This window comes from Syngnathoides biaculeatus, chromosome 8 (assembly GCF_019802595.1).
Source record: "Syngnathoides biaculeatus isolate LvHL_M chromosome 8, ASM1980259v1, whole genome shotgun sequence".
In the NCBI taxonomy this organism is placed as follows: Eukaryota; Metazoa; Chordata; class Actinopteri; order Syngnathiformes; family Syngnathidae; genus Syngnathoides; species Syngnathoides biaculeatus.
The window spans coordinates 28,350,295-28,363,325 of NC_084647.1; the positions used below are offsets into that span (position 1 = coordinate 28,350,295).

The 13,031-nt window shown below is 42.8% G+C and overlaps 1 protein-coding gene across 1 annotated transcript; it reads right to left on the reverse strand.

Annotated features, from left to right (window-relative positions):
- Positions 1-2,511: 2,511 nt before the first annotated feature.
- mrpl27 (mitochondrial ribosomal protein L27) lies at positions 2,512-11,895 on the reverse strand. The gene is made up of 4 exons (XM_061828312.1): positions 11,751-11,895; positions 11,410-11,538; positions 3,739-3,806; positions 2,512-3,666 (listed from the first exon to the last, which is right to left on the reverse strand). The coding sequence occupies exons 1-4, from the start codon at positions 11,842-11,844 to the stop codon at positions 3,460-3,462; spliced, it is 498 nt and encodes a 165-aa protein (XP_061684296.1). The 5' UTR covers positions 11,845-11,895; the 3' UTR covers positions 2,512-3,459.
- Positions 11,896-13,031: the final 1,136 nt, after the last annotated feature.

The window sequence follows — 13,031 nt, forward strand, 5'->3', positions numbered from 1 at the left end:
TGGCTTAGCTAGAACGAATAGTGTGTAATGCTGAGAACCGGCGACGTCAGGGGCAGGGTCAAGGATATTACTTTTGGTTTGCCTCTGAAAGCTGGCACATATCCAGATTTTGCTTGGATTTCAAATATGGTCACTTTCAACTTTTTTTTCAATTACTCTACAAAATATATGTAATTATAATATTACTTCACATTGGAGAGTCACATTCATACATATTGTACATCCTTTAACAAACATTGCATTGGCCTGAATACTGGCACATTGGAGGAATATGTTAATCATGCCTCCATGCGGAGAAAATTCTGAAACATAAAAAGAAACAAACAAGCTACCACTTTTTGTGGGAAAGACACTGTTGCAACAAGCATGCCATTTCCTAATAGAACAACAGGATAAAATGAATGAAGACTTTCTTAATGTAACATCCATCCATTATCTAGTGCTTTTCCGGGTCGGGTCGCGGGGGAAGTAGCTTCAGCAGAGATACCCAGATATACCGAGAACTGCTAGACTTGGTTTTAGTTTACCTAGGAGAGGACAATACATCCAACTTTCAGAAACCCGGTGTGACACACAAAGCTCGCTGGATGGATATATATTTTGCAAGTTGTGGAAAATGACAGGAAAGCTGTACCAAACCAATGGAAGAAAATGAAAACTGAAATTGCAAATTGGTATTTGCATTTGTAGACTGTAGACAAACTGAGAAAAATGTAACATTTTACTATTGCAGCGTTCTGTAGGTACATTTCAGGATGTATGTTTTGAATGATGGATGTTCATTTGAATGAATATTTTACAAATACATTATAATCTTTCCTTTTGGCTATTGTTTTATGAAATCACAGATATTTTATTGCTTGCAGTTCACTGATGCGAGTAGAAATGTAGGCTTTAATGTGTCAATTTGACTGATGCAATGTTGAGATTTCCATCGCGATGAGGAACCCCTAAGCATTGAAATATTTTATCCGAATTTCACCATTTTACTTTTAATATCAAGCCTGACGCTAGAAAAAAAGTTCAGTTCAAAAGACTCAAGCTTTCAAAATCAAGGGGGACCAGATTCAACCTACTGTATACAAATGGCTCGCACATACATCAAAGATATAATTTCATTGGGAAATGCTTTCGCTTCGATGGAAAACATTTTAGTAAATCAAAGAAAAAAAGAGAAAAGTTGACAAAATAGGTAAAAATGTTAGAGAGAGCAGACTTCAATGGTTTGGGCAGAGGCGAGAGAGTGAGTATGTTGGTAAAAGGGTGCTGAGGATGGCGCTGCCAGGCAAAAGAGCGAGAGGAAGACCAAAGAAAATGTTGGATATTGTGACGAAGGACATGAAGACAGTGGGTGTTAGAGAGGAGGATGTGTGAGACAGGCTTAGATGGAAAAAGATGGCCCGCTGTGGCGACCCCTAACGGGACAGGCCGAAAGAACAAGAAGAAATTGGGAAAAAATGTTAAAAGAACGGGGGGACACAAGCACCAAGTGATAAGCATCATCCAGGCTCTCAGCAGGCGGCCAAATTAGTGGAGCTGGGTGGTTGTGAGAGGTGTGAGGAAGGAGCATTGGCGCTCTCAAGTTACCGACAATGCCAACAGCTTAAAAAATACATGAAAAAAATAGACAACTAAATTTAGGTTAATTTGACACATTGTAAAAAGATCATTTCAGTCTAGGATCTATTTGGTAAGGTGAGCAGAAAAGATGACGGGAGGCTGGGTGTAGGCTTATAGTGTCTAAAAATAGCCAAAGTCAGAGAAGACATTAAAAGACATCTAACCTATTATTAGGGACACCTATCTGAAATGCCTACCCTAAAAGTGGTTAAATTCCAAATTAGAAGGCTGTGGCATGGTCGTCATCATGACGTTCTTCCTGCTTATGACACAGCTGTGGAGTGTCAGAATGTTGTCCTACTATGAAAAACCCTTGACACTCCAAATCATTTTGAGCACCACTAAAGTACCTTTGAAACCACCTTCTTATATAGAAGCAACATTACCTCACCTTGCTTCTTTGTGAAGACAAGAATAGTCTCAAGGGCACAGAGACAACTACTCGTACGTTGTCTTCTAAATCAAAATTAACCAAAGTAAAAGTGATCCAAAAACTAGAGGTTGGTGACTGGTTTTAAATTGCGACAGGCATTTTTGGAAAAAAATACATTGTAGTGCAGTTGTAAAGGGTTGGCCTCACAGTTCTGAGGACTGGGGTTCAAATCCCGTCCCCGCCTGTCTGGAGTTGCATGTTGACCCAGTGCCTGCGTGAGTTTTCTCCGGGCACTCCGGTTTCCTCTCGCATCCCAAAAACATGCAACATTAATTGGACACTCTAAATTACCCCTGAGTGTGATAGTGACTGCGGCTGTTGTCTGTCTTAATGTGCCCTGGAAGTTGACTGGTAGCTGGTTCGGGGTGTGCCCCACTTCCTTTTTGGTGGCGGTGGGGATGGGCTCCAGCATTCCCATGACCCTTATGAGGATAAGCGGCTGAGAAAATGAATGGATGGACAAGCACAAAATCTTTATTGAAAGATTGTGTTGTTTGCATGACAACTTTTACAGCTTATCCCAGCACTATCACCAGATGATTGTACCAAGGAATTTGGAGTGGAACAGTACCTGATAATGAATGTAAAAAAAATGGGATTTTGTGTTTTACACCGAATTCTTGTGAGAATTGGAGAAAAAAAAAACGTTTTCTAATGACAGAACTGAGTAATTTCACATGTATCAAATTAATAGAAACTGGAAGCAAATTAGGAAATTCATCATCTTCAATGTGTGAAACCATTTTTGTAATTAATAACTCATTTCAGTCATTGTAATGTAGGGACATCTGATGGTGGTGCCGAGGTAACAGTCTTTTTGATAAATTAATTAAAAAAAAGATAACTTACTGTTACTATTACTGTACTGAAACAAATTCAACGCCTGGGGCCACAGCCACCCTAACACACCATCTTAGGTGGCCTGCAAAAGCAAATTCTTTGCGGCAACTTCTATGAGTGATTAACTCTAAATTAACTAACTCTAAATTTCGCATCAGCATATTTAATACATTTTCAGACATGTAAGCATTTTGGGGTTACCCAACCACTTTCTACAGTAACTTTGAAAAACTGGTGTGAAGAAAAATTTCCAGTCTACATCAAATTGTCAATCATAAGTGTGAGGGGAATGCTACCAACATGGACTATGTCAAAACAGAATTTGACAACCTTTTAGTTAAAAAAAATTGAAAAACCAACACTTGCAAAAATAATCTGATCCATGCTCAGTAAAATGGAGCTTTGCATGGTGTGATTTTTTTTTTTTCAGAAAATGTGGTTCCTCTTGAATAATGAATGCAACTTTTGGGGAAGTCCACTGTAAAAAGAAATTTGTAAATTCATTGTTGTAGAATTTTTACCAAAAGTACTGTTTGAACCTCACGACAACTACGTCCACATCAGGTTTAGACCATGCTAAGCAATTTGAATGTGGGCTCTTGCTTTACTGGAATAATATTGATAAAGGTTTTGTAAAGTAAAGTTCCTTTGCCAAGCTTGGTGATGATTTGGCTAGCCTCCAGACTGCGAGGGAATGGGGTGTAGACATCCTTGGTGAGCCTGATGTAACCATCTTCAAGAGCATAAAGAGTATTATTGGTTCCCATCCCAACCTTCAAAACAGAATGACACATCTGTAGGTACAAGATTAAACAAACGACAAGTACATGGAATAGTTCACTTACATGGGCTCCTGGGTGATACCTCAGCAGCCTCTGTGTTGCCAGAATGTTGCCAGCACGGACAAAGTTTCCTTACAAGTAGAGATAAAAGAGTATGAAAATGTTATCAAGATTACAGTGACACCTGAGAATTCCAAGGACCACTGTAAGCGACATCAAATGTGAATACCGCGTGGCAGTATCACACCTGCCAAAACATGATACCATAAATCAGTCAAATACATAACTATTGGGACAGTGACACAATATACACCATTCTGATCTTCTTGGCTCTAAATGCCACCAAAATGGATTTGAAATGATTCAAACAAGATGTTCTTTCACAGCAGACTTGCATATTTAATATAAGCATATTTACATCCAATTTACATGAACAGTGTCAGAAATTATTCCCATGGATAACATCAAATTTGGCATAAACAGAAAAAAATATGAGTACAGCTTGACCAGACAAGATGTCCCAGCACCTGGCCCGGTGCCAGCCAACTATACCTGCTGCAAGTCCTCAGGGACCCTATTGGCCAATGTGCAAAGTATGTACAGTGAGAGTACTAAAAACATGCAGTGCACTAGCTACCTGCTCAGCTTGACAGAATGGCAGGACTGATAAAAAGAAGTCCCCACCACCTCACAGCACCAATTATGACTCCCAGAACCAGATTAAGCACAGCCCAGTGACCAGAACTGGGCCAGAAGGCAGTCCCGACTGAGGCGGGAGGCGCTAAAACTCACCATGAGCCCACAAGTTATCTGGGGACCCGAGGGAGAGAAGGGCAATTACCAGGCTGGGCGGTCCCAGGGAAAGGAAAGAGGACAACCCAGCACCACGGCTCATAAACCCTCGCCCGGAGACCAGGACGAGACCCACAGATTGGGGCAAATGGGCATCCCCGGGCACCTGGGGATGAAGAGCATCTGCAAAACAGGTACCCCCTGTACCCCCCAAAGGTTAGGTTTAGGAAGTGGGGGAACAGACCCATTATCCCCATAGGGCTAACCAGGAAAATTCAGGAGGAAGAGGGTAAAAATGCATGTAAGTTCATTCCCGTTCAATGGTTGCTCTCAATTCAGTGAGTGTTGCAAGTCTCATTGTGTAGAGTTTGTCTTTTATGTACGGCCATCCATTTTCTGCGCCACTTATCCTCACAAGGGTTGCAGGAGTGCTGGAGCCAATCCCAGCTGTAATCAGGCAGGGAGCAGGGTACACCCCTGAACTGGCTGCCAGCCAATCACAGGGCACATTGAGAAAAAAGTTGCACTCACAATCACACCGAGGGGCAATTTAAAGTCTCCGATTAATACATGTCTTTGGGATGTGGGAGGAAACTGGAGTCCATGGAGAAAACCCATGCAGGCACAAGAGAACATACAAACTCCAGGCAGGCCGGGATTTGAACCCTAGTCCCCAGAACTGTGAGGCCAATGCTCTACAGCTGCTCCACTGTCCCACCTTTTAGACATCCCCATAAAAAGAAATTCGTGGTGTGAGGTCTGATAAACATTGACGGTATTCAACTAAATCCCTCCATCCAATCCACCTGTTTGGCATTTCTCGCCTATGGCTATGAAGAATAACTTCAAGACTGCTTCGAGGAATTTCTGGTCCACCATCTGGCATCTCAGGAGGGGGAAGCAGTGGACTGTCAACTGTGTATAGTGAGTATGAGGCACTGCTGACCTACACTCAGGACGTTGTGAGTCGGAGGGGAGAATACTTCAAAGACCTCTTTAAATCCACCGACAGGTCATTGCATGAGGAAGCAGAGTCTGGGTTCTCTGAGTCGGGCTCCTCTTATCTCTGAGGTTAAGGTCACCAAGGTGGTTGAAGAGCTACTCGGTGGCAGGGGCTCGGGGTGGATGAGATCTTCTTAGAGTTACTAAAGTTTATGGATGTTGTGGGGCTGGCCTGGTTGACATGCCATCTGCAACATCGCGTGGAAATCAGGGATAGTGCTGGATTGGCAGACTGGGGTGGTGGTCCCTCCTTTTTAGGGGGGTGTTCCAAGTACAGGGGCGATCACAATCCTCAGCCTCCCTGGTAAGGTCTATTCAGGGGTGCTGGAGAGAAGAGTCCGTCGGGAAGTTGAATCTTAGATTCAGGAGGAGCAATGTCGTTTTTCTTCATGCCGTGAAACAGTGGACCAGCTCTCCACCTTCACCAGGATCCTTGAGAGTTTATGGAAGTTCATCCAACCAGTCTACATGTTTTGTGGACTCGGAGAATGCATTTGACCGTGTCCCTCTGGGAGTCTTGTGGGGGGTTCTTAGGGAGTACAGGGAACCAAACCCCCTGACACAGGCTGTTCAATCTTAATACAACTGGTGTCAGAGTTTGGTTCGCATTGCCAGCAATAAGTCAGACTCGTATCCAGTGAGAGTTGGACTCCACCACGGCTTCCCTTTGTCACTGATTTTTTTCAGAAATTTTATGGACAGAATGTCTCGGCATAGCTGAGGCGTAGAGGGTGTCCGGTGTTGTCGCCTCAGCATTGCATCTCTGCTCGTTGCAGATGATGTGGTCCTGTTGGCTTCATCAAGCCGTAATATCCAATGCTCACTGGAGCGCTTCACAACAGAGTGTGAAGCAGCTGGGATGAGAATTAGCACCTCCAAATCTGAGACTATGGTCTTCAGTCGGAAAAGGGTGGTGTGCCCTCTTCGGGTTGGGTATGAGATCCTGGAACAATGGTGGAGGTCAGGTGTCAGGGTCTTCTTCACGAGTGAGGGAAGAATGGAGTGGGAGATTGGTGCAGCATCTCCAGTGATGCTGACTTTGTATCGGTCGAGTGTGGTAAAGAGGGAGCTATGTTGAAACGAGAAGCTTTCAATTTACCAGTCGATCTACGTTCCTACCCTCACCTATGTTCACAAGCTGTGGGTCGTGACCAAGACAACAAAATCACGGAGAAAAAAGCAGCCAAAATGAGCTCCCTCTGCAGGGTGTCCGGGCTCTCCCTTTGAGATAGGGTGAGAAGTTTTGGCATCCCGGAAGGGCTTAGTGTCGAGCCGCTGCTCCTCCGCAGTGAGTAGAGCCAGATGAGGTGGCTGGGGCATCTGACCCCGATGCCTCCCAGACACCTTCCTTGTGAGGTGTTCCGGGCACGTCCCACCGGAAAGAGACCATGGGGACGACTCAGGACACGCTGGAGAGACTATGTCTCACAGCTGATCTGGGAACACCTTGGAATCCCCCCCGAAGAGCTAGATGAAGTGGCTGAGGAAAGGGAAGTCTGGGTATCCCTGCTCAAGGTACTTCCCCCGCAACCTGACCCAGAGAAGCGGTAAAAATTGGATGGATGGGTGGATGGATGGTAAAATAATCCGGGTAGTTATTTCATTTTTATTGTTTCCATCCTCTGTCCTAATTCTAAAAAAGGAAGCAGGTTCCACCTGGTTCAATCGGATCTGATTTTAGAGATTAAGGGGTTATACAGTGAAGGAAATAAGTATTTTAACACCCTGCTATATTGCATGTTCTCCCACTTAGAAATCATGGAGGGGTCTGAAATTTTCATCATAGGTGCATGTCAACAAAAAATCCAGAAATCACAATGTATGATTTTTTAACGATTTGTGTGATACAGTTGCAAATAAGCATTGGAACACCTGTCTATCAGATAGAATTCTGACCCTCAAAGATCTGTTAGTCCGCCTTCAAAAGTCCACTTCCACTCCATGTATTATCCTGAATCAGATGCACCTGTGTTAGGTTGTTAGCTGCATAAAGACACTTGTGTGAGTATCCCTGCTGAAGCTACTGCCCCTGCGACCCGACGCAGAAAAGTGGTAGAAGATGACTGGCCAGTTGAAAAATTTAATTAGAAGATCTAGACCTTTTAAATCCCTCAGCAGACAAAGAAATCTGCATCCTATAGTTCAAAACCAAGAAAAGTTTCTCGAATGAAATAGGTGCCTGGTGAGTTTTCAGTCAAATGAGTGCATATGTTTGATTTTTAAAAGTCAATTTTCTGTCCATTATATTGTGTAACGTGTCATCTATATCATACTTTGAACTGGATTAGCTAGAAATTACTGTTTTTCTTATGTGTTTCAACAGATTTGTGCCGTTATCAATGTCAGTAGACAGAGGTCATTTTCTCATTTTGTGACTGGTAAATGTATGAAATTAGTCATTGAGATTTGTATATTTTTTAATGAAATTGAGTCACTGATAGTGTGGTGATACACGTGCTTGACTTTGGTGCAGGCAATGTGGGTTCAGCTCACACACTCTGACATTGTGGATATGTGCCCTGCGACTGACTGGCGACCAGTTCAAGGTGTAGTCCACCCAAGTCATCTGGGATTGGATCCAGCACTCCCAGGACCCTTGTGTGGATCAGTGGGTTGGGAAATGAAAGGATAGATTTTTTTAATGGAGATTTTTGTTTTGTGGAAGTAGTTCTACTATTTTCTGAACAAAAACGGGTATTTCTTAGTGTTCGAGTGGGTTGATAATCTTTTTAGGATTGCTGTTTTAATGAATTATTTTTTAATAAATTGTGTTGACAAGTCAATTTCACTTTTTTTCCCTAATGTGCTACCACAAAGGGGACTTGTTCATCTCAAAATCAAGATTGTATCAGAATGGGGAGGAATGATATGGTGCTAATTAACATAGTATGGTTTCCAGAATTTCTGACCAAACTGGTAGTGGGAGAGAATTATTGGATTTTTAAAACAATCTTCTTCTTCTTTTCCTTTCGGCTTGTACCGTTAGGGGTTGTCACAGCGTGTCATCTTTTGCCATTTTAACACAGCAGACACCTTTCGCCAGCTGTTCCAACCTGCTTGGACCCGTTTCTTCACTTCCTTACCACACTCACCATTGCTCTGGATTGTTGACCCTAAATATTTGAAGTCGTCCACCCTCGCTATCTCTTCTCCCTGGAGCCTCACTCTTTCCACTCCACTTTTCTCATTCACGCACATATATTCTGTTTTATTTCGGCTAATCTTCATTCCTCTCCTTTCCAGTGCATGTCTCCATCTTTCTAATTGTTCCTCTGCATGCTCCCTGCTTTCACTCCATATCACAATATCATCTGTGAACATCATGGTCCAAGGGTATTCCAGTCTAACCTCATCTGTCAGCCTATCCATTACCACTGCAAACAGGAAGGGGCTCAGTGCTGATCCCTGATGCAGTCCCACCTCCACCTTAAATTCCTCTGTCACACCTAAGGCACACCTCGCCATTGTTCTGCTCTCATCATACATGTCCTGTACTATTTTAACATACTTCCCTGCCACACCAGACTTACGCATGCAGTACCACAGTTCCTCTCTTGGTACTCTGTCATAGGCTTTCTCTTGATCCACAAAGACACAATGTAGCTCCTGCTGACCTTCTCTGTACTTTTCCACTACCATCCTCAAGGCAAAAAATGCATCTGTGGTACTCTTTCTAGGCATGAAACCATACTGTTGCTCGCAGATACTTACTTCTGTCCTGAGTCTAGCCTCCACTACTCTTTCCCATAACTTCATTGTGTGGCTCATCAACTTTATTCCTCCATAGTTCCCACAGCTCTGAACATCCCCTTTGTTCTTAAAAATGGGAACCAGAACACTTTTCCTCCATTCTTCAGGCATCTTTTGGCCCGCTAGTATTCTGTTGAATAAGTTGGTCCAAAACTCCACAGCCATCTCTCCAAATTGCTTCCATACCTCTACCGGTATGTCATCAGGACCAACTGCCTTTCCATTTTTCATCCTTTGTAGTGCCTTTCTGACTTCCCCCTTAGTAATCATTGCCACTTCCTGGTCTTTCACACTTGCCTCTTCAACTTTTCCTTCTCTGTCATTTTCTTCATTCATCAACTTCTCAAAGTATTCTTTCCATCTATTTAGCACACTACTGGCACCAGTCAACACATTTCCATCTCTATCCTTTATCACCCTTACCTGCTGCACATCCTTCCCATCTCTATCCCTCTGCCTGACCAACCTGTGGAGATCCTTTTCTCCTTCTTTCGTGTCCAACCTGGTGTACATGTCTTCAAATGCCTCTTGTTTAGCCTTTGCCACCTCTACATTTGCCCTACGTCGCATCTCGATGTACTCCTTTCGCCTTTCCTCAGTCCTCTCAGTATCCCACTTCTTCTTTGCTCATCTCTTTCCTTGTATGACTCCCTGTATTTTGGGGTTCCACCACCAAGTCTCCTTCTCCCCTTTCCTACCAAAAGACACACCAAGTACTCTCCTGCCTCTCTCTCTGATTACCTTGGCTGTCGTTGTCCAGTCTTCCGGGAGCTTCTGCTGTCCATCGAGAGCCTGTCTTACCTCTTTCCGAAAGGCCGCAAAACAGTCTTCCTTTCTCAGCTTCCACCACATGGTCCTCTGCTCTACGTTTGTCTTCTTAATCTTCCTACCCACCACCAGAGTCATCCTACACACGATCATCCTATGCTGTCGAGCTACACTCTCCCCTACCACTACTTTACAGTCAGTAACCTCCTTCAGATTACATCGTCTGCACAAAATATAATCCATCTGCATGCTTCGACCTCCACTCTTGTAGGTCACTATATGTTCCTCCCTCTTCTGGAAATAAGTGTTCACTACAGCCATCTCCATCCTTTTTGCAAAGTCCACCACCATCTGTCCCTCAAAGTTCCTTTCCTGGATGCTGTACTTACACATCACTTCTTCATCGCCCGTTTCCTTTACCAATATGTCCAATACAATCTGCACCAATCACAACTCTCTCGCTGTCTGGGATGCTCAGAAATACTTCATCTAGTTCCTTCCAGAATTTCTCTTTCAACTCTAGGTCACATCCTTCCTGTGGGGCATAGCCGCTAACCACATTATACATAACACCCTCAATTTCAAATTTTAGTCTCATCACTCGATCTGATACTTTTTTCACCTCCAAGACATTCTTAGCCAGCTCTTCCTTTAAAATAACCCCTACCCCATTTCTCTTCCCATCTACTCCGTGGTAGAATAATTTAAACCCTGCTCCTAAACTTCTAGCCTTACTACCTTTCCACCTGCTCTCTTGGATGCACAGAATATCAACCTTTCTCCTAATCATCATGTCAACCAACTCCTGAGCTTTTCCTGTCATAGTCCAACAATCATGGTGTTTAAAACTTGTGCTGATTAATGGGAGGTCTGAAAGTTTGGGGCAATTGCATTCTACCTGTTCTAGTTGAGGTACTGTATTTGGTGAGATAAGCAATCATGTTTGAAGTTAGGTGCATCAATTCCCCCATTTGTCTTACCTTTGTAAGGGGGTAGCTCAGCTGATACTCTTTTCTCATTTTTAAGAGTCAAATTTTAAAATGGCAGTGTTTGGCAATTGGAACCATTTTAATGTGGATTTTAATGGGATCATTGAAATAGTCGATTTGTGGTACTGATTTCATTTTTACTGTAGCTATATGCCCATAGGTAGGTGATGAAGACAGGTTTATCTGTGTAAAGTGATGAAACACATTGAATATGTCAATCTCATCACATTGTTTTTCCCTGTAACTGGAATGGAATACGTGTGTAATGTGGCTTCATTCCACTACTGTGCCTGTGAAAATCAACTTTTGTAATGTTACACATATTATCTTTATAAGAAAGCCAGGTGCATTTTATTTGCATATCACATGCATATAGGTCAAATTATTCGCAAGACCAGATTTATTTAGAAATTCACAAGTATTTGCGTACTACCATCTTGCTTCTTGAAGCCGTATCTCCTGCCAGGGCTCTTTCCTCCATGATTCTTGGTGCTACCGCCAGCCTTTTTGGATGCAAACCTCAATGAGGACAGGAGAAGAATCGGACCACGATCCAAAAGCCCTGAAGCAATATTAATAAAATCTTTGATAAGTAACCACTTTATACGCTAAACGTGAATAGATGAAAGTGCGATATAGCCTCCGAGTTATTTAATAAAAGAAAATTTGAAGTAGAAAATTGCAGTCAAAATCACATAAAGGACCGTTAAGGTTAGCGATAAAAAATATAAATAAAAATGTGTTCATCGCAAATTGGAGAAAAACAGCCAATACCCGTTTTGCACTTGGAAACACAAGGTAACAGCGCTGCCATTTTAAACGGATTCGTCATATCCTGTGTTCTCTTCTCGGAGAGGAGGACTGGCATCTCGAATGGGTAGGTGCGTCAACGAATGTAGCGAGCTGACAAACTGACGTGCCGACGTAGTGGCCATATTAGAAAGGTCGACGTTCACGTATTAGATCGTGCATACACTGACATTAAGTCGTAACGTGCTCATTGATCAACGACTTTTGCAATTCTTTAAACATCAAAGCGTATGCTATCAGTTAACATCCATTTTACAAACTGCTTATCTCCACAAAAGTCGCGGGAGTGCTGGAGCCTTTAGACTGTGGTCGTCCAACGTCACACAACCACCGGGTTTTAGAAAACGGTCGCCATTTTGGATGGGTGAATTCGAGTATACAAACTGTATCTCAGCAGAAATAAGTTCAGAAAGGCGTATGAATGGGAGTGCACTGCTATAATATCAGTTGCTCAAACTAAAGTGTGTGTAATCAAGCGTCCATCTTTCAACTGCTAGCTGTGATCAAGAACTAGTGCGAGAAAACTGAGCAGTTATCAATTAAACGGCGACAACTGTGGCTGTCTCGTATCAACAGGGACGATCTTACAGCCAAGTCATTCCCTTATGCCAGAGTTTGCTTGAAGCATTTTATTCTTGGTAGGTATTGAATCCTTTTAGAATTTCACACCTACTTAGAAATAACTAAGTTCTGTGAAGGAGAAGTATTATTTAGTTCCAAGGGCCTACATAATATGCAATGCATGTCGCTCAAAATCTGTATTTTCTGTCAGCCCACGAAAGCAACTGAAACAGAACTGAATCCCCCACCAACCCACCCTGTACTCCATAATGAATCTGTCTTAATCTTTATTTCACTGTTTCACATATTCGGTTTGCACTTGCTTTTCTCATCCCTCAAAGTGATTGTTATCCGCACATGTTTGCAAAAACGAAAATAATAATAATCTACACCTCTTTCATTGGGATAATCAACATAATTTAACACAACGCTGACTGTAATCACGCGAATGAATACTTTCGACAGCATTCACTCAGAAATGAAGTAGCCTCAGTCTCCATATTTAAATTGCAGTGTGCAGTGTGGAGACACAGGTTGCTTACAATGGATACCGCCGCTTCACAAGCCCACCCATTGATGAGTTGGTTGTAGGTCTCCAGACCTTTGTAATTCTTTAGTTGGTCCATGATATAAGCGCTTGTCTCGAAGAGCAGATAGTTGACGATATCTGGATAGGTTACCAAT

Excerpts from the sequence above, each read along its gene's own strand:
- mrpl27 (XM_061828312.1), bottom strand. The coding sequence starts at position 11,844 with ATGCCAGTCCTCCTCTCCGAGAAGAGAACACAGGATATGACGAATCCG. Across the intron at positions 11,539-11,750 it reads TGTTTCCAAGTGCAAAACGG|GGCTTTTGGATCGTGGTCCG; the intron begins GTATTGGCTGTT and ends ATATTGCTTCAG. Across the intron at positions 3,807-11,409 it reads CGGCTTCAAGAAGCAAGATG|GAAACTTTGTCCGTGCTGGC; the intron begins GTAGTACGCAAA and ends TCTACTTGTAAG.